Source organism: Hetaerina americana, unplaced genomic scaffold (genome assembly GCF_022747635.1).
Source record: "Hetaerina americana unplaced genomic scaffold, ioHetAmer1.1.p SCAF_14, whole genome shotgun sequence".
In the NCBI taxonomy this organism is placed as follows: Eukaryota; Metazoa; Arthropoda; class Insecta; order Odonata; family Calopterygidae; genus Hetaerina; species Hetaerina americana.
The window spans coordinates 9745709-9768180 of record NW_027286514.1 but is presented as its reverse complement, the minus strand read 5'-3'; the positions used below and the strand labels follow the sequence as shown (position 1 = coordinate 9768180).

Here is a 22472-nt window from a genome sequence, read left to right as displayed (position 1 = left end):
GTTTTCAATTGATTCATGATTATCGATCCTTGATTATTAGTGTAAGCAGGTGCATAAAAACGAGATGCACATCTGTGAAATGAAATTTGAATAGGACTTTCATTCCTCCAGTGCTTTAAATAGGAAGTTGAAATTTGACAAGGCATGCTATAAATGACGTAAAATAATAATGACACGAATATTATTCAATACATCCGGAACAATTTTTCTAGCATCCTTTGAAAAATGTCGGCATAATATTCCAGATGCGTCTTAAGCACGCTTGAAACATACATTTCATATATTGTTCGTGCATTTTGTTCTCCTCGACATTTTTGATATATGTTTTGAATTGAAATTTTACTCCTCAATATAATTTTGAATTTAAAATGCCGGAAAAGCCAATATTTCGAAGAGCTTTGTGCACGCATACTTTGCGAAATGGTCTCCCGTATTCAGCACCTTCTTTAATTCAGCATTTTCGCATTGAAAAATACAGTTGGTCTTTCAATCGCTAAAAGTATTCCATTCCTTCTTTTTAGTACCTGCCAAGTTCAAAGCGAAAGATTATTATTTATATTTGAAACGGGTTTATCTGCTATTCCGTGATGCTGCAGGAGATTTTTTCAAGCATCAAATTGAAATGAACACTATCTAACGCCATTTCCTGGTTTCTTTAAATAGATTCTGTTACCAGTCTGATGGCATATAGCAAAGTATAACTAATATTAGCGGAAAGAAATTGAAATAAGTATCTCAGGAGAGCGAATAATTTCAATTTTTCCACTAAATTTCCAGTACTATCATGATAGTTTTCGTATCACCTGACAAAAGCTTCAAGAGGAGATGAGGGAAGTGTGCTATGCTAGCCGTTTCTTATGTTAACTCATATCTAATCTTATGCTAATATATCTTCCGCTTATTTTTATCCACGCAAGAGTAAATTTTTTCTCTGGGGATCTCTCTTCTTCCTTCCTAAGTTGAGCTTCCCGTTGCATGCAACTGAGCAGGGTAATGCATTTATATTTGCTTAATTTTTCCGTAGTACTCAGGGCTTTTAGAACCCTCTTTCTTGAAATAATTAAATGGGGCTCGCAATTTACATATCAACCATAGTTCTGCGCATTGCGGGGATTCTACAGGCAAGATTATTTCCATTTTTTTACAAGTCTCTGTCTCAGTCCACCACAATGGGCACTTGCAGTAACACTTGTATATTCTGCAGTAGGAAGAGGAAAGAAAAAGCTGTGCATAGTGAACCAGCTGTGGATGAAGAGGTGTGTAAATACGTAACGAGTTTAATAGGGAATGTCTCAAATTAGGGTATGTTTTACAACGTACATCTAAATGCAAATGTTGCTGTGAGTTAGATGTCATGGTAGGAAGGGAGGTCTATCAAAGATGCGTTACATTTTATTTATTCCGTAGAATCAGGGTAAATATCAATATAATTTATTTATTTGGGAATTTAATCGGATTAAATAAATTCCTACACTAGAAGTACCATAAAATGTTTTGATAAACTACTACAGTTTGTCCCTTTGAAAGGAGATTTGCTATATTTGTTTAATTATTAAAACGATCGACTTATGAAAAATTGTGCTGGTATAAAATATTGTGCATGCCATAAATGGGTCCTCATGAATTATTGCCTATCATCGAGGAATTGTAAAGCATATTTACCACTTGCTCATTCCTACTTCAATTCTTCAATTTCTACCTCCCTTCGTGTCATCAAAAGTGCCTATTCCTTTCTGTCTTCCCCACTCGTACAACATTCTGCCATCACAACTTTTTCACTACCTCAAAGTGGCTCTTTCATCCACTTAATCTCCCTTTTTTGAATATCCCCGACTACTTCCTCTTTTCCTCCGAAGTATACAATTTCTTCGTCCATCACCCTCTCTATTCTGCTCCGTTTCTCTATCTTCTCCCCTCCTCCTGTATCAAGAATACCCTTCTAAGCTATCCTCTTTCTTAAATAATCGAGTTTCATGAACCATGAAAAGCTACAAGCCATATCACAGTCTTTCCCAATCTTTTCTTTCCATCTTTTCCTAGAGTCTCTCACACTATGTAAATATTTCAGTTTCTGTTAGCGTAATCGTTCGCTCGTTTCCTAACTACGCTCTCTCTTTTCGCTCAAAATATTTTAACTAGTATTTGCCTCTCCTTCTTGGACTTCAATTTCTGAGAATTTAATTACTTTCGTATAATTCTCTATTCTATTCTTTCGTAAATTCTTTGTGACGTAAGTTCGAGCTTTGACGTGCCTCAAAAACGATCGGTTGCGGTCAACGAAATTCGTGAGTGAACCAGCAAGATATGCAGTCAAAAAAATCCAACGTTTTTTAAGACTGAGCATGAATAAAAGTGGGCAGAGACCGATATATCTTAAGGAGTTTAAACAAGAATGAATAATACATTCGGGCCCAGTTCAGACGGGTTTTATCCTGTCAGACGCCTCACTCCATTTTCCTGAAGGATGAAATTCAGAATTCCTCTCCCTTCACCTTCAATGGACTTCATCCTAGGTGGAAGAATGAGCGTTTCACTCACGGTTCGTTCTTGCACACTCAGTATTCTTTTTTGCGGTACAGTGGATTACTAAGTTTGTTGGATATCACCTTTTATCATTCTCTCGGTGAGAGGTTGAATTATTAGTATTTTATTTCGTTTTCCCAATGGCAGTAAATTGATGATATTCCCATGGTTTTTTTTATTACTTATGAGAATTTCTTTTCTCCTTCCTTCCGTCCATGACTGATGGAATCCATACCTCAAACGTGAATAAAGGCCCTATGCGATAAATTTCAGGGAATATGAGGATAAAATATCCATATTTCCGCGGAATTGCTCAATGTAAAGTTCCAGCGTGGGTGTATATCATCGTGATGATATTGCCATTGTTATTGTTATTACTGCTGTTACAGTAATATCTGTGCTAATTATTGATACGTTTTTGTGAGATTATTATTATTATAAAGTTCACGCAATTTGAAAAATAAGTAAATGGCCAGAATGCGCCATTAACTCATCTATATGACTTTGGCGATTGAAATCAAGGGGTGCGTTTAAAAGATGCAGTAGTTATTTAATAGCTCTACCGTTTGTCCATAGCTACATGAAAACAATGAAAACAACAAAATAACACGGAAAAGCGGTTAGAGCATACTTGTACACTGTTGTATTATAGAAAAATATGTTCTTTACCTGTAAGATACTCCGTTGTAAATATTCGTGTGAATTTAATTGTACTCTGTAATGTTATTATTTTCTTATTTTGCCAGTATTTTTAATGACTGAATTATTGCTATAATGAAAAAATATGCCATTAAAATTTCAAGTTCTTATCATTTACCGGAAAATGCCATATTAATTCTCACCCCTTTTTTTAAAACTGTTGAATCGAATCGGTGTCATGGAAGACGAACTAGCATTAGTGAATGAAAATAAACTTTCCACCAAAATGTTCTCGTTAGGTTGGTGAGGCTGATGCAAACGCATCAGTCGTTCAATTTCGAATGTAAAATAAGAGCGAAAAAATTTATATTGCCCCTTTTTCCCTTGTTGTGATCAGTTGTCGAATACTCACATCCTTGATGAGCTCACGGAGTCGTTCGAGACGATCGTCCTGACTCCTGGTGGGCAGGTAGCGAGCCTCTACGCCCCAGTTGGACAGGGCGATGACGACGAGGGCGGCAAGCAGAGCGTGCTTCATGAGAGACAGGGGAGACATCCTACGGAAGAAGAGGAAAGTTTGGACAATGATGAGCAATCCAGTCAAGCCACTTGGGATAAGGCGAGTCAAAATATGAACTTAATTGAACACATCCCAAATTTTTATTTCATTTAGAAAAAAATATGCCCGAATGCGTTATTTATCCAATGATTTGCTAGAGCAAATTTATTTGGTGGTAGTCCAATTACTATAATAACATTATGAAAAACTTAGACAAAGGAAGACCTTTCTTTAGGCTTTAAGGTTAGTTTTTTGTAATTTTACAGCTAAATTCTGGGGCCTCTTGAACGTCAGCCCAAGGAAACATTTGAAAAATCAAAAAAGGAAATTTAATATCTATGAAGAACATTTGAAGTTAGGTTGGATTATTGAATTCATCAGTCTTGGAAAAGCTTTTGGTCTGGTAGTAAGAAGTCGTAGAATTTCATGGATTTTCCAATTACATCTGCATTTTACCCTTTGAAATATAGAAACAACCTCGAAGCATCGCGTCCATCATGTTATTCAAATGACAATTAAGTTTTTCTTCTGTAAAAAAATCTTAGCAGTTGATGTTGACATTGGCGCAAAGTATTTTAAGTGCCGGTTTCACATTATGCTAACAGTACCACGTAATCAGTTTATTCTAATATCACAAATAATTTTTGTGGCTTAGTAATTTCAGATAAGAAGTTTTTTCTTTGTTCAGCTAATGCTGATCAAGCATTTGCATTAAAAACATTCAGTATGGCACTGGTATCAAAAATTTCCAAATAAAAAAAACTGATCACTGTTGAGAGAATCTTTGTTCAGAGATAGTAAATCGCTTGGCCGGAAAAACTGAACTTGAGCGTAATTAATGTTCCATGTTCGTCGAGGGTATGATCATGCCATTTGGAAGTTTATTATTATTTGTTATTTTTCGGTAGTTTTTAAAATAGGAATGCTACTTGGAAAAAGTAATGTTTACTCCAGTGTGTTTAGAGATTCATGGTTTGTACTTGTAATTACAACCAAATTATGATATTAAATTTTTTGAGATAGTGTCAGAGTACTGATGGACGAAAAAAAATTGCCTGCTTGATATGCTTATGAGAATCATTCAAGTTGGTAAATTAAATGATGTCCAAGCTAATTAAGGGCTCGATAAAATCGGTAGATAACATTGTCTGAAATATATTGACGATAATCATGACGACTAAATTGTTTAATATGATTAAAAAATTGCTAAAGAAACACTATCCTTTTTCACATGCAATGAGAACTAGGACCTTAGGAATTTTTGTCTTCGATGAGGGGGCAGGATATCTTCCCATTTAATAATTTGTGACATTAAATGAATGCTCGTATCAGTTTCATCGATTGATATTGCATACCTGATTTCATTAACTGGTTGGGATCTTAAGAATCTAGTAACAAGGTATCCAAATGGGATGGTAAATGTTGAATGATCAAAAGAATGACCAATATAAATATAATTTTTCTTATATTTTCATTTTTCTCGTCCGGATTTGATCGCAATATGTTTTTAATTATTGAAATAATATTTGCTTTAACACAAATGTATTGCCGGAAGTCCCGTGATTAATTCTACAAAAAAAACTCAGAATATTCTGCGGAATATCCAGAGGAAACGCAGTATTAACTGCGTAATTGTAATTGTTGGATGCTGGAATAGATAATTTACAGTTATCTGATGTAATAAGACAAAAAAATAGCGGACTGGAAGTATTAATATTATAGTGGAACATATCCAATCATGATAAATATTTTCCCCCATGTAATTCCCCGTAATACATTACGGGATTAAAACATCATTACTCTCCAGAGCATTATTGTATTGATTTATTCAGATAAACGTTCTATATTGGGGAATGTAAAAATAGTTGCTTTAGAATTTTCGGTAATTTTTATAGAAGATGCTGAGTTTCACATATAATTTTTGTCCTATATTGAGTAGTTTAAGAAGCTGAGAAGTTAAAGTTAATGGTTTTCCTTGCTGTTAAGTGTATCCAACATTTGAGCCGTTAAATATATTCCACATTTCAGCGTTGGATTTATTTTTGCGGCTGTAAAATTGGTCATTAGGGTAATGCGAGGTGTGGAAATCACTCCGCGTCTCTTGGGGACACTGTAGATACGTGATCTACAGCTCTGTCGATCTGCTTAAGATGTAAAACGGAGGAAACACCATCCGGCGCATCAAGGAATAAGCCGAGATTCGAAGTCTCCTAGCTCCACCTCGCTATCTGGTTTCCTCCTCCTTCTCAGATTGTCATTTCACTTAAGAGGCCGGACGAAACGAGAGTACTGCAAGTCCATGCCCGTAGGCCGTCTATCCTCCGCAGCACTTATCTCTCCCTCGCAAAAACGTACGTATGCAAAAAGAGACGGGGAAGGAGCGAGCGCCTGTGTGTTTGCGCCACCCGCAGCTCCATTTTTCGAGTAAATGGATGGGGAAATGGTTGGAAGCGGAGGATAGGAAAAAGATTTGACATTGGGACGGGTAAGGGAAGATAAGGGGGTTTGTGGTATCGAATGGAAGGAAGGGGTACAAGTTTTGGATGTTGTGATTCGTTGATACATTTATATGTGTGTGAGCACATGTATATGTGTAGATACACGCGTACAAAAATATTGACAGGACATTCGCCCGGGTAGTTAAAAGTCCCGGGTTCGAATTCCGGATGTCATTTTTTCCGTGGAGATAAACCTCTCTTAGGTGCTCGTTCATACTTATATTTTGCATAACCCTGTTTTTATCCTTACCAAAATATTTTAAAATCATCTAGGGTGTCTTTGTAAGTGTGAATATATGCATAAGTATTTACATACATGTGTTTATATATATATATATATATATATATATATATATATATATATATACATAATATATATATGTATAGACACACACACACACACGTGTGAGAGTATTTACATTGGTGTTACGTTTGTGCATACAAAATCTCTGCTATCGCAAAGAGCCGGTGGGTGGAGAGTATTGGTGGCTGGTGTCGCATTGGAAATCTCTTTAGGGAGGGTCGTGGGCTGCCGATGCGGTGGGACGATTTACCCCGACTAAGATTCTTTGGAGCAGGGCCAAGGGCATAGGGCGGGATTGATGTTGGTGTGAGGGAGGGTGGGAAGCGCGGGTTAAAATGGACTCGGGATCGGTGTCAAGGGTGGGAGATAGTCAGAGAGGAGAGTGAGGGGTTGTGTGAGAATTTCGTACTGTTAGAAATTGGGGAAAGCAAAAGGATAGGCCTCGTCTTGAAAAAAATGTCAATGCTTCTGGAAGAGATAGATAAGGCATATACATCTTTTGGAACATTTCTAAATGTAGCCACGAATCTCTCACAATAGTTTCGGTTAAAAAATTTACTTTTTTAGTTTTATTTTAATTGTGAATTCAAAAGAAGAGAAGTTGCATGGTATTCGGATCATATATTCTAATTCTCTAGGTTTTTTTATTTTTGTTTAAACTCATCTCTTGCGTTTTGACCCATTTTTCATTGAATTTCTCTTCCAAACAATTAGATGATATCGTGGTGATGCCAGTGAGGAGCGGAGAGTAAACTATCACATAGATACTCTTTATCGCCCACACAACATGAAAAATTTTAATTGAAGTACATGGTGACTGACGATGCCTATCATAGCATCAAATCCTATGGGGAAATAAACGAGAAAGAGAATAGCTACCATAAATTTTTGTATTTTGCAATGATAAATGTTTTGTCAGGATTAAATTGTTTTTAAATATTTTATTCATATTTATGATAAAATTCTCCCATTAACATATTCCTTTTCTATTTCTTTCGCTATCATTAATGTTGTAGGATTTGCTAATTTAGATGCTTGTCAGTCTTACCAAAATTAACATAGATTTTAACAGTCCAACTTCCAAACATCCTCGGTCAAATTTACACGTGTATCAATAATTTAGACGACTTATAAATTTGATCGCATTGTCTCGGAATGCGTTGCCCTAATTTTCTATGTAAACGTTAATGCTGTTACCGTATCAATGTGCTTGCGTGCTTTTTTATCTAGTTTTTTTCTTTAACGCCAAAGATATATACTTGTTTAATAACTTTTGTTCAACTTTAAACTCTGTTGGCCATGAGCAGCATTTCGATACTCCCGTTTATGTAAGCTTAACGGCGTGAACTGAATATGCTCCTCGTGGTATTTATATTTCGTTCTCCTAATTCCAGTGTGAATTAACTGCCACATAAATTTGCAGCGTAATTATGCCCAGAATCTCTCCGGAAGAAATAACTCAAAGCCTATCACACACCCTTACTGACAAAAGTGTGTGTGTACCTTAACGAAGATCGCTGAATTTTCATCACTATGAGAGGTGTACAGAAAAAAAGAATGCTGTATAGTTACGACCCTGCGTTAGCAAATCACAATTTCTCTCCTTTCGATGTCATCGGTGATTCTTTTATTTTCCATCATTGTTAACCGCACAACGAGAAGCTTCGTTTTATGACTTCACCCGCAAATATTTAGCGCCGCTCGCCCAACTTGGCATAACTCTGCTTTGTCTCTTTGCCTGTTATTTTTCTCGATGACATAGTTCCAGCATCACTTTGAAATCTGGCCGACATTTTAGGAAATGCCGAGAGTCTTGGAGTGATCGTGCGTGATAATTTCAGTGTCTACCCTTTTGATGATTTTTGCTATACCAAGCGAGGATACCTAATCAATGTCCGCCTGTGAAGCGGCCACAAGTAGGCGCTAAACAGCTCCAAATATGATCCTTTGTGCAAAGCTCCTCAAGCGCGAGAGGCCTTCAATCTCCTCATTACTTGCCTCCCGCTCCCACTCGTAATCCTCTCCTCATAACCACTTTTCGATACCAAAGCCCTCGCAGAGATGCCCTCGTTGCCCATTGGCAATTTACTGTCCGACCAAGGATTCGATTTTGGACGGCGGGGAAATTGGATCTTCGTCTTTGCTCCCCGTTGGCCGGAGTAAATGTTTTTGATCCACCGCCTTCAGCCCCATTTCCTTCCTCGACCCCATTCCCCTTCTTCCCTTCTCATCCTCCCTTAATCCGTGGCCAGTTTTCTGCCCCGGGGTCTACAAAGAGATCCCCCACTCCGCCTTTTGTTTCATCGCTCTACAGAAATGTGCGCCGTGACTCTCTCGATTTTACGCCCGAGTTTATACTTCCTTCTGCCCTTCTTGCATTGCATGGAGGGGATCCTATTAATAATACAACTCCAAAAGAAGGAACATGTTTTTACTGACTTAAATTTCAGCGCATTGCCCCAGAATCACGTTATTATGTGTCGGGGTCATTTCGTCCTTTTTTCCTACATATTTTTCTCCCCGTACCCACCCTCTTTCGGTTGTGAGCCGCCTCTTTTCTTTGCAACCGTTTTTCGTTCACGCCGTAACACGCTGCTGAGCTAAAGTTCTAGGGGCCCAGGGAAATGATCAGTTTCATAAATATTCCTTTTTGATGGGCTTGTCCGAGGAGACGACGTGGATCCGAGTTATTTAACTACAGAGAAAGCCTTTAGAGCTTTTTTCTTGTCATTGGTCGACGTAAAAGCGAGTTTACCCTTAAAATTAATTGCCCCTATTCCGATTTTTTTAGGTTTGCAGACATTAGTGGTATATTTTTTTTATTTCTACACACAATTAACTCCGAAGCATGAATGTAAGAGGACTGCAATTTTCGCTTTTGTGAAAAAAATCATTAATTACAAAATATTCCTGGGTTGCATGATAAAGGAATGTGACAAAAACAATTTCTGCCCTCCTAACTGAGGCTTTTTTATTCCGAGCGCGTTTTTATGAAAGTCTTTACTTTAAGTAGTAGTAGTATTCAGACGAGGCGGCCGACATCTAAGGTCATTTGCGCCATTAGGGATGGGCAGGAAAAGATAAATGGTGGAGAGAAACTCGGCGTTGGCATTAGCCTTCTCCTAACAAGAGAGCCTTCTCCTAACCAATGGGTCCACAGCTTAACGTCCTATCCGACGGACTCATGCAAAGAGCCCTCCACAAAGCACCCCAAGTAGGGATCGAGATACCTCTGCAAAATATTCGACACCGCCTCTGGGTGGGAAGCCAGTTCGATAGCAACCGCACCATCTCGATCCCCAGCTGTACTCAGGTAACGTAAGGCAGGAAAGGTTGAGATAAGAAAAAATAAATTTTGTGTTCCTAACTAACTCTCGTCTAAAATTTGTCAAAAATTAAAAACGTCAAATTTAATTGATAGAAATTTTCATGGAAATTATATTAAGCGTGGCAAAATATGAAACAAAATTAATAAAGATATTATCCTTGCAGGAAATATATTTGACTTGCCGTTCCATTGATTGATCTTCTCCCAATATTACTGCAAGATTTTTCGATGTTGGATGAAAAAATTCACATACTATTTTCGCTAAAAGAGTTGCAGCATTGATATTAGTAGGTTTAATCGTTATTATCATCAGTTGCTCAGCCTGTTAGCGTTTATTGCGTATTACAAAAGAGAGGTACATTTTTTTAATATACCGAAGCGTGGAAATGCCAAGCTTTCCGAGATTTGAGGGGAGTCCGTTGAACTTTCTCATGCATCCATCTACGAAGCGGTGTGATTACTTAGTGCCTGTGCACATATTTTTTTTAAAGATACCATTTGATAAGGAAACTCTGATCCCTTTCACACACTTTACCACTTCCCATTACTCTTTTCCCTTTGAATCCAACTCCATTTCGAACCCTTAATTTTCCTTCCCCATCCGCTCTTTCAGATTTTTTAAAATTCGCAAAATGAAACGGTAGCAGGTGCACTTTGATGGATTATTATCAGCATTTCTTGTTTCCAAATTGCGGGTCCTCAAAGTAATTTATGTGTCCCCAGAATTTAAGGCCCAAAAATCATGATTGAGCCCTCTCTTCTGAGGCATTATTGTCCGAAATTTATTTCAATTGTATTGCATATTAGTCTCTTGGATATAGAATATTTGAATGCACAGAAATATGTTTTCCAATAACATTTGAAATTTGATGATCTCAAAATGAACTCTTCTTTGGTCTTCATGCGATGACTTACATATCGTGTATTCACCACAGTGAATTACCTAAGAGTTATTTAGGGTTAATTTATTAAAGCCTGAGAAAGTGCGTGCGTTTGAGCTTGCATTTTTCTATTTTTCTTCCTTCATTCCTCTATTTTCTTCATTTCTTTCTCTTTTCATTTTCCCCAGATTTATATCGAATATAATAAATATTTGGTTGCGTCTAGGGCATCTCCTTCTGTGACCGAGTCGAATCCGCCACTAGTGTTCCACTTTATGCAAATTGTTTTAAATTCACGCAGTCTTATATGCAAATGGGGTTTTCCTTTCGGAATGAGCCCGCAGACTTGGATCCATTCAGATTGAATCGCTTTTAAATTCTCCTCCAGGTAATTAATGGCTTAGAATTCAAGGTTTCATTTTCAAAACCTGCATTGATGAGACATGGGGATAAAGTTTATGGCTCATTACATAAAACACTACCTTTCAAGGAGAAAAACAACGAGACGACAAGCGATTCGTCTTCCTTAAGGCCGCTGTATATTATTTTCTGCTAAGGTGGTGAATATGTTCAGATTGGAGTTCCTTTGGAGGGACTCGCTTTTATTGAATGGGGAGCGTCTCGGAGAGGGCGGAAAAAAGGCAGGCCACTTAACCATCTCTTTCGTCTTCCCGCATGAATATTTGTCTCTCCTTACCCCACGCTCCACATAGGTATCAGATTTTCAAATGCTCCTCACGAAAGAAGTGTTTCATTATTCCTTTTACTTCGCTACTCGCTAAATAAAATCCATCAGAAGACCACTTTTCCTCAAACTTCCCCGTAGCGGATGATGAATGTTTGTGAAAAATCAAAATTGACTACGCGTGTTTTTTTACTCGGCGTGTCTCCTTTCACCTTTTCAGGGCCCTTAAATGTTATTCCACGTGACATACTTTCCCTAAGAAACACACCGTGAAAGCAACGTCGTGCATGCACCTCTGTGCTATACTGAAGGTAAATTAATTTGAGTCCTTTAATTATCTTTTTCAATCATTAACCGAAAAGCTTGAGAAATGAAAAAATAACAGCGTTCTTTTACGGTTACCTAGAATAAATATAAAACGAATAAAAATTCTCTGCCATCACCGTTGCATGGCAGCTTAATTAGATTGTGCCCATGCTCTACTCCAAGGGTTGATTTTATTGTTCGCTATTTAAATAATTGGTTATTTTCTGTTGACGCATTATGTTTTGAGATGAGCCTTAAAGACCATTTTGAACGGAATCAGTGCAGCAGTTGTTAATATTCGTTGCAATACTAGTTTAGGATTTATAGATAATAATAAAAATATCTTTAGAGATATAAGAATGCACTAAAAGTTATCTTCAATACACTCTTTCACTTATTATACTTCACATAATTTACTGCAAATATAAAAGAATAATAATAGCATATTATGTAAGGTCCTTAATTTTTGTGGGTGATAAATCTTTCTTCTATTTTTGTTTACCTACCGTTTACCATCAATGAAAGTCGCTTCTGTGGTCAAACTATTTATTTTATAATATTCTTTTTAGGAAAAGGCGACAAACTACTGAGAATATTTCTACACCATTCACTGAATTAGTGAAACGCTGGAAATTATTCGGAGGGTCGCATTATCATTACAGTTTAATTTCAGCTGTTAAGCTTAGGAATCATAAATCTTTATAATATTTTATGTATTTGTGTGAAAATTTCTCTTCCCACCGTGGATTAATAGAAATTTTAATGAGCATTCTACAATTACGAGAAGTTTCATTAGCAGACCAGTGGCATTTGTTTTAGTGTATCTAACTACTTCTGTGCTTGTTTGATTGAAAATTATGGGAGTTTTGATGAGACCACAAATATTGGCTCCAATTGAGGACCAGGATAAAATCAATAGGATATTTGGAGAAACAGAATCTGAGGAGACTCCCTAAATCCAATTCCGCATTCAATATTTGAGGATCCTGAGTGACGTCTTTGGACAACTTCACCCAATATCAAGCGGCACAATTTTCCATGTATCGAAACTGTGGGAAATGGAAGATGTGGTACAGAGATAGGAGATGCCTCTTCCTCCCTCCTTCACCAAGAATGACTTAGTTTCACGCACCATAGGGCTGGGATCAATGTGAGACACACACTGATGTACCAAAATCAACCGTAGACTTGATTACCGTTGTTTTGACCATAGAGAAAAAAATGAGCATTTGCGAAAAAAACCGCAGCTATTAAATTACTTAGCGTGTAAGCACGATAGATGGGTTAGTTTGGAATATTCGAACTCTTGTCCCTCTTGAACTCTAACTAAATATATGGATGTTACAATTTATTGTAAATTCAATTTTAAATTGTAGGAAAAGTAAGATACATTGAAGGTATTTGTGTAGGATATTTATGAAGCCATCTTATCTATTATAACATATTTCAGTATGTTTTTGTTGATCATAAAATTGTGTACTGAATAAGTGGTTCATACTGTCACGCAAGTACTTTGGGCTAGAAGATCGAACTATAAAATATTGTAGCTCTTTACATATTGATGATAATACCCATGGTGATTCTAGCGATGATTCCAGTTAAAATTATGAAATGGGTTTTTAATTCCATACGCTATAAATATCCATGGGCTATAGTTACATCCACATTTCAGGGTGATATGAATACATGGGAAGTTCTGCCTTCCTGCTTACAACTTGGATCTTACTGTAAAGCGTTCTCAGCCTTGGTGCAGGAATTCACTGAGGAGGAATCGAGATTAAGCTGACACTGGAACCGTGAATCCTGGCTGTGTGAGGCTATGCCGTGATAACTAGTCCCTGAAGTGGTCTCTTCCTGTGTATCAACCCTCAACGGTATATCCTTTACCTTCCACGTAAAAGTGCGGTCTACGAGTGTATCCTTGCATCCTTTCTCGTTCGTCTGAAAATGCCTCATTTTCTTCATTATATTTTCTTCATCTTTTCCTCCAAAGTTGAAACAAATGTCTTCCTTAATCGCCAGAGGATATGAGCGTTCTAATCTAATAAATAGCACGCTCTCTGAGAACATGAGATGAAATCGGTCGTAGACGAAGGTTTTTCGCGGAGCATTGGATAAAATGCGGACTTTAAAAATGCATTTTCACGGAAGATAAGCATTTTCATTTGATTATGTTTTATGGATTCCTCAAAGATCATTTCTAGAATTCAGTGCAAAATATCTTCCAGAAATATTTTTTTAATAATCCAGATTTTGGAAAAAATGTATACTGGATATGTAGTTTGGAAATTTTAACTGAGTGATTGCGTGAAAAATGCCTCTATCATCGTGAAAATCTCTTTTTGGGAATGTTTAATGCAGTCTCTAAGGGCATAATTTGCTCCACGCAACTGGATACTGACTGAATACAATGCCAGACCACCCGAGAAAACGAATCTAAAAATCAAACTGTTTTTAAATCGAATAACCCAAATGTTGACAAGCTTGCAAGGCATGAGAGAAATATTACGGGATAGGATGAAATAGGGAAGTTCCAATCATCTAGATATAAGATCGAAATACCCATGCTATCCAATTTCATGGTGATTATTGATATAGTTAATCCTAATGACCGCCCACATTGTGGAGCTGTAAAATACGAAAACTGGATATCACTAGCACATCCACTTACTCGCAGTCTCGCAAGTAGCCGTAGGAGTATGTACAAATCGTATAACTGCAAAATGAATCGCATAAATACTAAACCCACGCACAGAGTAGAAGGTTCATTCTTTTGTTTATTAAAATATGAATGATTGACCCTAACTAGTTGATATCTTGCAGGTATAGCATGTTAATTGCCCGTTAATGGTCGACAATGCAAAAGTAGTCCTGAAATTTAACGAAAAGTGCTCAGTGGATTACCGCACCAACTACCTCGCTGATTTAATTCCTTTCACGATCCATCATTGTTAGCTATATGCCTATGCCTGTGCGATGGTGATGCATGGTAGACTACGTGAAAGGGACCTCACCACGTTGTACCTCAACAGAAAAAAATGGCTGAGCAGCCGCGCTGCTTGTTACCAAAATACAGTTTATCGCCTTGCTAACCATGGTCATCAATTTGGAATTCGGCTCGAAAGGTGACGGCAAAATTCCCTGCGCCCCGTGCTCCACAGCGCGTGAAATCATGCATTCAGGAGTAGGGGGAGGTGTGTATCAGTTATTTCCCTGATGCCGTCAATGACGTCCCAGGTGTAACGCGGTGTCCGTAAAATACACACAGTTCACGGGTTTACATGGGTGCGTCCGGATGTATCATCCTGACTTGCACGCAATACCTTCCGGCCTGGCCACGTAGCCTGCTTGTCTCTACCTATTCGGCCAATTTGAAAGTATATTTCTATGCTCTCTGCAAATATTCTATTTGTTTTTCCACAGGAAATTGGGACTGCCTTTCTCTATAGCATTTATGAGGTCTTGGTCTATAAGACTTCCGTGGAGCGATATAAATGCCAATCCCGAATTAGAAGGAAATAAGAAATACTAGAGGGCTGTTGATGTATGAGCTTATTTTCTAACGCAGAAAATGTCGCACCGATGATCATACATGCCATTGGCAGAAAATGATGAAGACGACAATATTCCATACTGTCAGGGTACCATCGAAAACCTTTCTCTAATCGGAAGATACTTGCAATAACAACGCTAGATCTAAATCATTTCGACGGGTTCAAAACGTCACTCCATATAACAAGGGGTCGAACAGAATAATATGTAAAATAATATCCATGGCCATTGGAACGGTAAAATCCGTTCTTGTCCATGTGGTAATTACTCCGGGATTCCATGGGTTTTCTTTTGCTCTTGCTTACGAAATATTTCCCATTGATTAACCTCTGCCCCTACATAAAAGAGTGTAAAAAGTGTGGCAAATGAATAGTAGATTCCTTCTAATGGCTCCGGATACGGATTCCAAATATGTATGGAAAATTTGACTATGTTGTTGGACCCTCTTGAAGGAGAATCATCAATTCAACTTGCGGGTTTCCTAGTTCGTAAATTTTAGCAGCTCATTAAACGCATATCCATATAAGTTTCATGAATTATCATCATTTTCATCGTTCCGATGCACGATGAAAGTAATCATAAATTCGAAGGCATATCACCATCTCCAACGAGAGACAACTATTAGGTATATAAGCGAATGTAAATGTTTAATATAAGTCAAATATAGTATGGAGCTTGTCCTAAATGTGTTCCAATATGCGTGCTTAGAAAGCATCGTAGTTGCAGTCTTCGTCGGAGGGTCATTAATCATCTTTTCGTGAGGAACAACTGGGAAACAATTTTACCATCATTGAATGTCAGACACTTAAATGTTAACTATAGGTATAAATAGAAATCAATCGATTCAAAATGATTCGCGCTTATTTGCTCACTGTAAATTATTCCATCCTTCCCAAATGAAAATTATTGTTTAATGCTGATGACTTACGAATAATTGAATTGTAGTGTTCATATATTGAAAAAGCTAAGGCTTGAATAGATTTCTGTTGATTTATTACGTGATTAAAGAATGATGCTTCCTATTTTTGGACCATTTCATAACTACAAATTTATCGTTAATTTTTTTGGCTAAGTGTTTTTCTGCACGTTTTGTGAAAGGACAAAGATAAGATCTGAGCTACCGCGAGAGTTTTAAATAAGGTATATGATACCATACAATTGTTTTATATATTTTATCGCCAGTTAATGGAAATAACCTTTTTTAAAACCCATTCAAAGTGATGCAGCTCGATAATATTTATTAAGCATAATTATAAAGCACTTTAGGTAATTCAGACTCAATTTATGATTAAATTTGATATCTCCGATTGATTAAATTAAATTTATTAATTTAAAAATTAATTAACTCGCTTGTTAATTTTAGCGTGTAGCCGATATGGAAACGATCAAGATATCATTCACTCGATAGCTATAAAAGTGACACGCTGTCATTTCATTCCATAACGCTGAAATTAATTGCCAATCGTTAGAACGACCCAAAATAATTACCTGTGGGACACATTGAGGCCATTTAAAGGAATTAACAGGTGTCAGGTGACATATTTTATCAATACAAAGCAAGCTATTCCAAGAGAATTATTAATTATTTTTTGCTCAATAGGGAATCAATAAATATTATTAAGCTGAGAAACCTAATTCATATTACATAATTGAAATGAATTATTCTTGTAAATAAATTTTCTCCATCATTACCGGTAACTATTATGTTCGTTTTATCCTCCAACGAAGACGATCTTTCTCGTTTAACTAGTCCCTATCAATTTTGGTTTCCTTGCGCCGGACTGAATTCCCGAGATGCCGTAATGGAACCTACGTGTATTTTTCTTTGCCTTTTCCTCATTTTTAAATGTATAATACCAATTTTATTTCTGGCGGTCTGTTTGCATTCATTGTGTTCCACAGAATATAAATATTCACCGCAAATTTACAATGCATCGGTGAAATTATTGTTGTAATGCATCAGGGGATGAATATTTTATACATAATATATTTACCTAAATTATTTTTTCTATGAGCAGAAATTTTTAAAATTGAAATGATATCCAGGTTTTATTAACCATTTTATTCTGTCCAAATATAAATATCATTGCAGAAATAAACAAAGTGTCTTCTAGCCGTCTATTCAAGTCTCTTGATTAATATTCAGCCTCAAAATTCTTTAGATTGGAAATCTAGCCAGGGATTTGAATCTGATTTTTGTAATTTACAACTGAGAAGAGTACTAATTGCAAGTCTAAAGATTGTAAAATTTTGTGTGCGGCCATTGGAGTGTTCATCTCACGCTTATTTTAACAGCATAGAGAGGATTTAAAAATATGTTTTGATCAAATTATTATCTGTATAATACGTACTTTTCAGGGTGCTCAGTTCTTGAAATTTTATGCTTTAGTATCTGAATACCCTGAGTATTCAAACTGACAGGAAGAAAATCTGTTCCATTTAAACTCGGTGATTCTCATGAAACCGTATTTTGATGTTTACCTCAGGTGAATGCTGGAAGCTTGCTCAGGTTGGCCTTACATCCTTGCTCAAGCTCTTCCTAATATATTTGAAAATCATGCTGTTAGACGCATTAGTTCATGTTCCCAAATTTATTTCTTCTCCGTGGTAGAAAAAACTCTGAGCATCGATGTTATCAGATAACTCGAGGAAAAATTCCTCTAGCTTTAATCCGCTTCGTCCCTCCTCCGAGTTCAGACTCCGTTGGTTGTAAGGTAAAGTTGTAATAAGATGAAGAATTGAGACAGATATTATGGGAAAGATCTACCAAAATACGACTTTCAATAGATAATACATCCCGAGAAAGATCTGAAATTAAAGGATCCATACCCGATAAAAGTGCAGGAATGTTCAAATGATCGCTTAAATGTCGAGTAGAATAATTGATTACAAAGGATAAAATACGGATAACTTTAGGTTACCCTTTTAGAGAAGCGGTACTAGTTGTGTGTGCCTTTCTATCATGCGTATAGTTCACCACACTTGCCTTCGGGTAAACTTCACCGCGAAGAATAAAAAAAAAGAGTTCCTCTTTTTGAAACGCCGTAGGTACAAGTTGTCTCTAAGGCTCTTGAGACCCTCCTAAACCCTGTGTTAGCCACCACGTCCTGGTTTTTCGAGGTATAAGGGAGCTCGTGCGCCAGGAATGCTGCCTCGCCGCAGGCACAAGAATGCCAACCTCCCTCTCTCCATGCACCAAGAATCCCGCCCTTTGAGTAGTGTGGTCACGTGTGGATGTTTGTGCGTAGACTAATTTTGGTTGTCGTCAGCCTCCGAAGCGTCCGTTCGATGGGAGAAATTTAGTAAATTATTCCACTGCGAAAGGGAAGAGCGTATTCGATTTTAGATATCATGTGATTGGGTTCGCTTTAAAGCTCGAGGAAATTTAATGCGCGGATATGGAAATGATTTTAGGGGTATTTATTTGCATTGACTCATATTTCACTAAAATACTCGCGAGTTGGCCGTTTATTACGGCATGTAAATTCGAAAGCAAGGATTTCATGATGATTCCCTCCTCTTATACGCCATTAATCGTTAGAATTTAAAAAAAGAATATGATGTCACATTAAAATGCTTAATGGCATCCACATGCGTAGTGATGGCATTAATTTAACGTTGAACATTGTCGTTTTCTCGTCAGTCATTTGAATTTGAAAAAAAGTGATCGTTGGTTAAGAGAGTTCGTTTAATCAGGCGAGAATTTAACATGAATTAGCATTTAATACGATTACAGGAATTTATTACGGATTTCAGGTCAATGTTTTTTTAAACATGAAAATGGCAGTTTTTGACTCGTGAGGTCACGTAGCAAAGACCGAATTAAATGCTTCAAAACTTGATCCAGAATCCTTTCGAAATCAAACTGACCCTCAAACTCGGCGGTGTACTGGAAAACCCCCTAATTGCAGGTTTCACAAATGGTGTGGGGGCTGTCCAACACCAATAACTGTGGATGGCACATTACTATATTCTTCGCGCGTAAGGATGACGTACTGGAAATGAAGGTTTCCCAAAAGTTATCTTTTTCCGTGCAACTACTTATTTCTGTACTGTTCTGATGTCCGCGCTCCGAATCCGTAATAACATCGGCCCTCGTCGATGAATTCATTTCATGTTTTTATTTCATAAATTTTGTCCTAAGCATAACTAGGCCTATGCGTACACTAATGTAGCTTGCCTCGGTAAATATGAAATATGTTCCGCCTCTATAACCTTTTCCTTAGGGACGGAAAGCTTTGCGAGCAATAATTTTACGCGCATTGGTAAAAAAAATGGGAGAAATCAATTCCGGAAAGGGAAGCAGATTTTATTTGAATGGTCGACCCGAATTTAAGAGGGAACATCGGCACTCGCATTTTAAATCTAAGCTCGGAGTAAATATTTTCCAATTAGTGGGGAAGATAGATAGTGTATGCCATAAAATACATGAGCAATTAAAAAGAGTCAAGCATTAAAAGTATTTTCGATTACCCTCTGGTTTGAGAACTGACATGACAAATTCTACGAATTCGCAAAAACTGTAATAGCATGGGTTCAGATTATAATAAACAATTTATAAATCTGGAAGGGGGAGAAAAATGTAAGCATTCAATAGCTAAGCTGGAAAAATTGAATTGCATGAAAAAATTATTTGAATATTCTCAGATTGATTTGATAAAGATTCGTTTAAGCTTCGAGAAGCGTAGTCTCAAGAATCTATGTGATGTTGAGGTCCCATGACCAGGATGAGAATTTGCTAGATATTGCTAATCGATGGTTTCAACCAATCAGATGTGCGTTATCGTGAATGCTTTGAACCTGCGATTGCGACAAGTCAATATCTTTTAAGAGTAAGATAGCTGCCCTCAAATTTTCCTCGTCGGTGATCCTATTACGCTCCACTAGATCCGAACCGCATTTCGTACCCTCCCTACGTATCAACTCTCGGCTGCGCCGATTCTTCGATGAGGTTAGACCGTCTCTCCTGGTTCAAGACATAATTCACTTTCGATCCTTACGTAACAGAATTTCTCGATGCAGCCGAAAAGTCTCTTCGTTTGCTCTACGTATTTTCTTTGCTTTAACTTTTTAAAAATAAAATATTGGCCCAAGAAACCCTCTGAAGAGGCATTTTTCGCATTCCTTCGAGCGTCTATTTATTTACATACTCGAGGAAATGGATGATTATTATTATTTGAGAAAATAGGCGAAGCATGAATTAGAGGGCTTGAAAATAACTTACAGATGTTAAACTTTATAAATGTTCATGTTGTTTGATAAAATAAACTAAATATCGGTTCTTTACAGGATTTATTAATGAAAAAATTGCTCAAATGAGCATATTTATCCTCAATACTTGCCAGTAACCAATTACTATCTAAATGAAATGATACTGTTACCTCTATAACCTGCGTCCTCTCAACTATACCTATAAATGCCACAGATGACTTATTCTGTATTAAAATGATGTTTGCCCGTTTTTTAACAATTTTAAACCGATATTCAATAATCGCTTCAGTTATTTTATGCATGGTAATATTTTAATTTTTTCTTACTTCTTTTGTTTCAATAAACGATGACTTAAAAGACTTTCTAAAGAGGAATAAATACTCTCGATACCCAGTTTCAGGTGGCCAATTCCAACTGCAAAGACGAAACGGAACATTTTCCTGTAATAATAAAGTATGGTCATATATTATTTTGGACGAAAACTATTCGTAAAAAAACGTTTCTAGTAAAAATTTAAGTGCAAAGATTAGGCTAAAATTTGTTTCACAGAGTATCCTTTCGCTTCGGAAAGGAAGAAGATTCTCTTAGAAGCTTATGATACGTGTGAATACTCTTAGTGGCCATATTACAGTACAAGTATGTTTTGATTTTAGATTCATCAATTTAATTTGCAGTTTATATTTTCTTTCGATACCTTATAATTATTAAATTCTATTCCATCATTTTGGAATAAAAATGTTGAAATTTTAAAATTAAAATTGGGTGTTAAAATGGTATATTAATTGTTTCAAAAATTAGATGGATAATTTTTTCTACTGATAATTGCTTTTTGGCATTAAATCATGCCTCTGCAGCGGTCGTCTGTTACAATTTGGGAAAAATTGATGTAAAACGTTTTGCCCCTATCTTTTGACGTGATATATTAATGCGAGAAATATAATTTTCCATATTAATAAATCATGTTATTACGTGAAACATATGGATATTTCGGTAATATTATTCTTGAAAATTTTTATTTATGTTGCCATAAATATCTTTACCTACCATCATATGACAAGTTTTTTCATTTTGTTAATCTTGGTGTTTTTGTTATATTATAACTCTCTCTCTTTCTATCAATTGTAAATAACTTACGTAACATTGATTTAACCACGTTAAGGTTAATTAATCAATAAACATCGAAATGAATAACACTTCGGGAAGTTTATGCTTCAGTTGAAATGAAAATTTTCGTCAGCGTTTGTCAATTATTCAAGTGATTGCATCTCAAATAACAGTAGTTTTGTACTTACATAAAACATTTAAATGCCAATTAATTTAGTTCTCAGTGATGCTCATTTAAAATCGGAGAAAGTGTTGGGTCAATTTTGTCTCTCCTCTCAATCGTTTACAAATTATTTCATACTCATTTATGGTCACGGTCGCTGAACCCGTTTGTGAATAGCTGACAAATTCGGACCAGACATTATTTATCAGTGTAATTATTACTCACTAATGCCGTTATTAATTAATAATATTAAATTAATGAATAATCAATAGTTGTAATATTTATTGTGCGTATATTTTTCTCATTAATTGCTTGATGTTTTGGAAATAATATATGAAGCTACCAACTTTGAAAATAATTCAGCATGTATCACCTTTGGGGCACATGGGAGGGTGTGTAATATAAATTCTGCAAACTAAGTTCTCAGTACATGAGAAGTTGCCAGCCGAAACGACGTCAAAATTGCGGTATAAAGACAATTTCGTCATACTCTCTTTGATCATCAGGCAATATTTTCATCCTGCGTTCTCGCTTATGGTTAAATCCCACGCAAATATAAGACTCATTTAAAGTCATAGAAAGCCTTAAGCGACCATTATGATGTGTCCCAGTCGATATTGAGAAAAAATAGCCATGGTATCTTATACTCTAATGCATAAAAATATTTTCAGCTTTTAATAGAGATCAGATGCAATGAAGGCATAGCTCACGTCCAATCA

The 22472-nt window shown here is 36.6% G+C and overlaps 1 protein-coding gene across 1 annotated transcript in view; it reads right to left on the bottom strand.

The window, feature by feature from the left end:
• Positions 1–22472, bottom strand: part of Proc (Proctolin) — a 104834-nt gene that overhangs the window by 27586 nt on the left and 54776 nt on the right. Inside the window, exon 2 of the mRNA XM_071583486.1 lies at positions 3575–3719. Within this exon, the coding sequence (XP_071439587.1) occupies positions 3575–3719 (145 nt within the window). The remainder of the gene's footprint in view (positions 1–3574; positions 3720–22472) is intronic.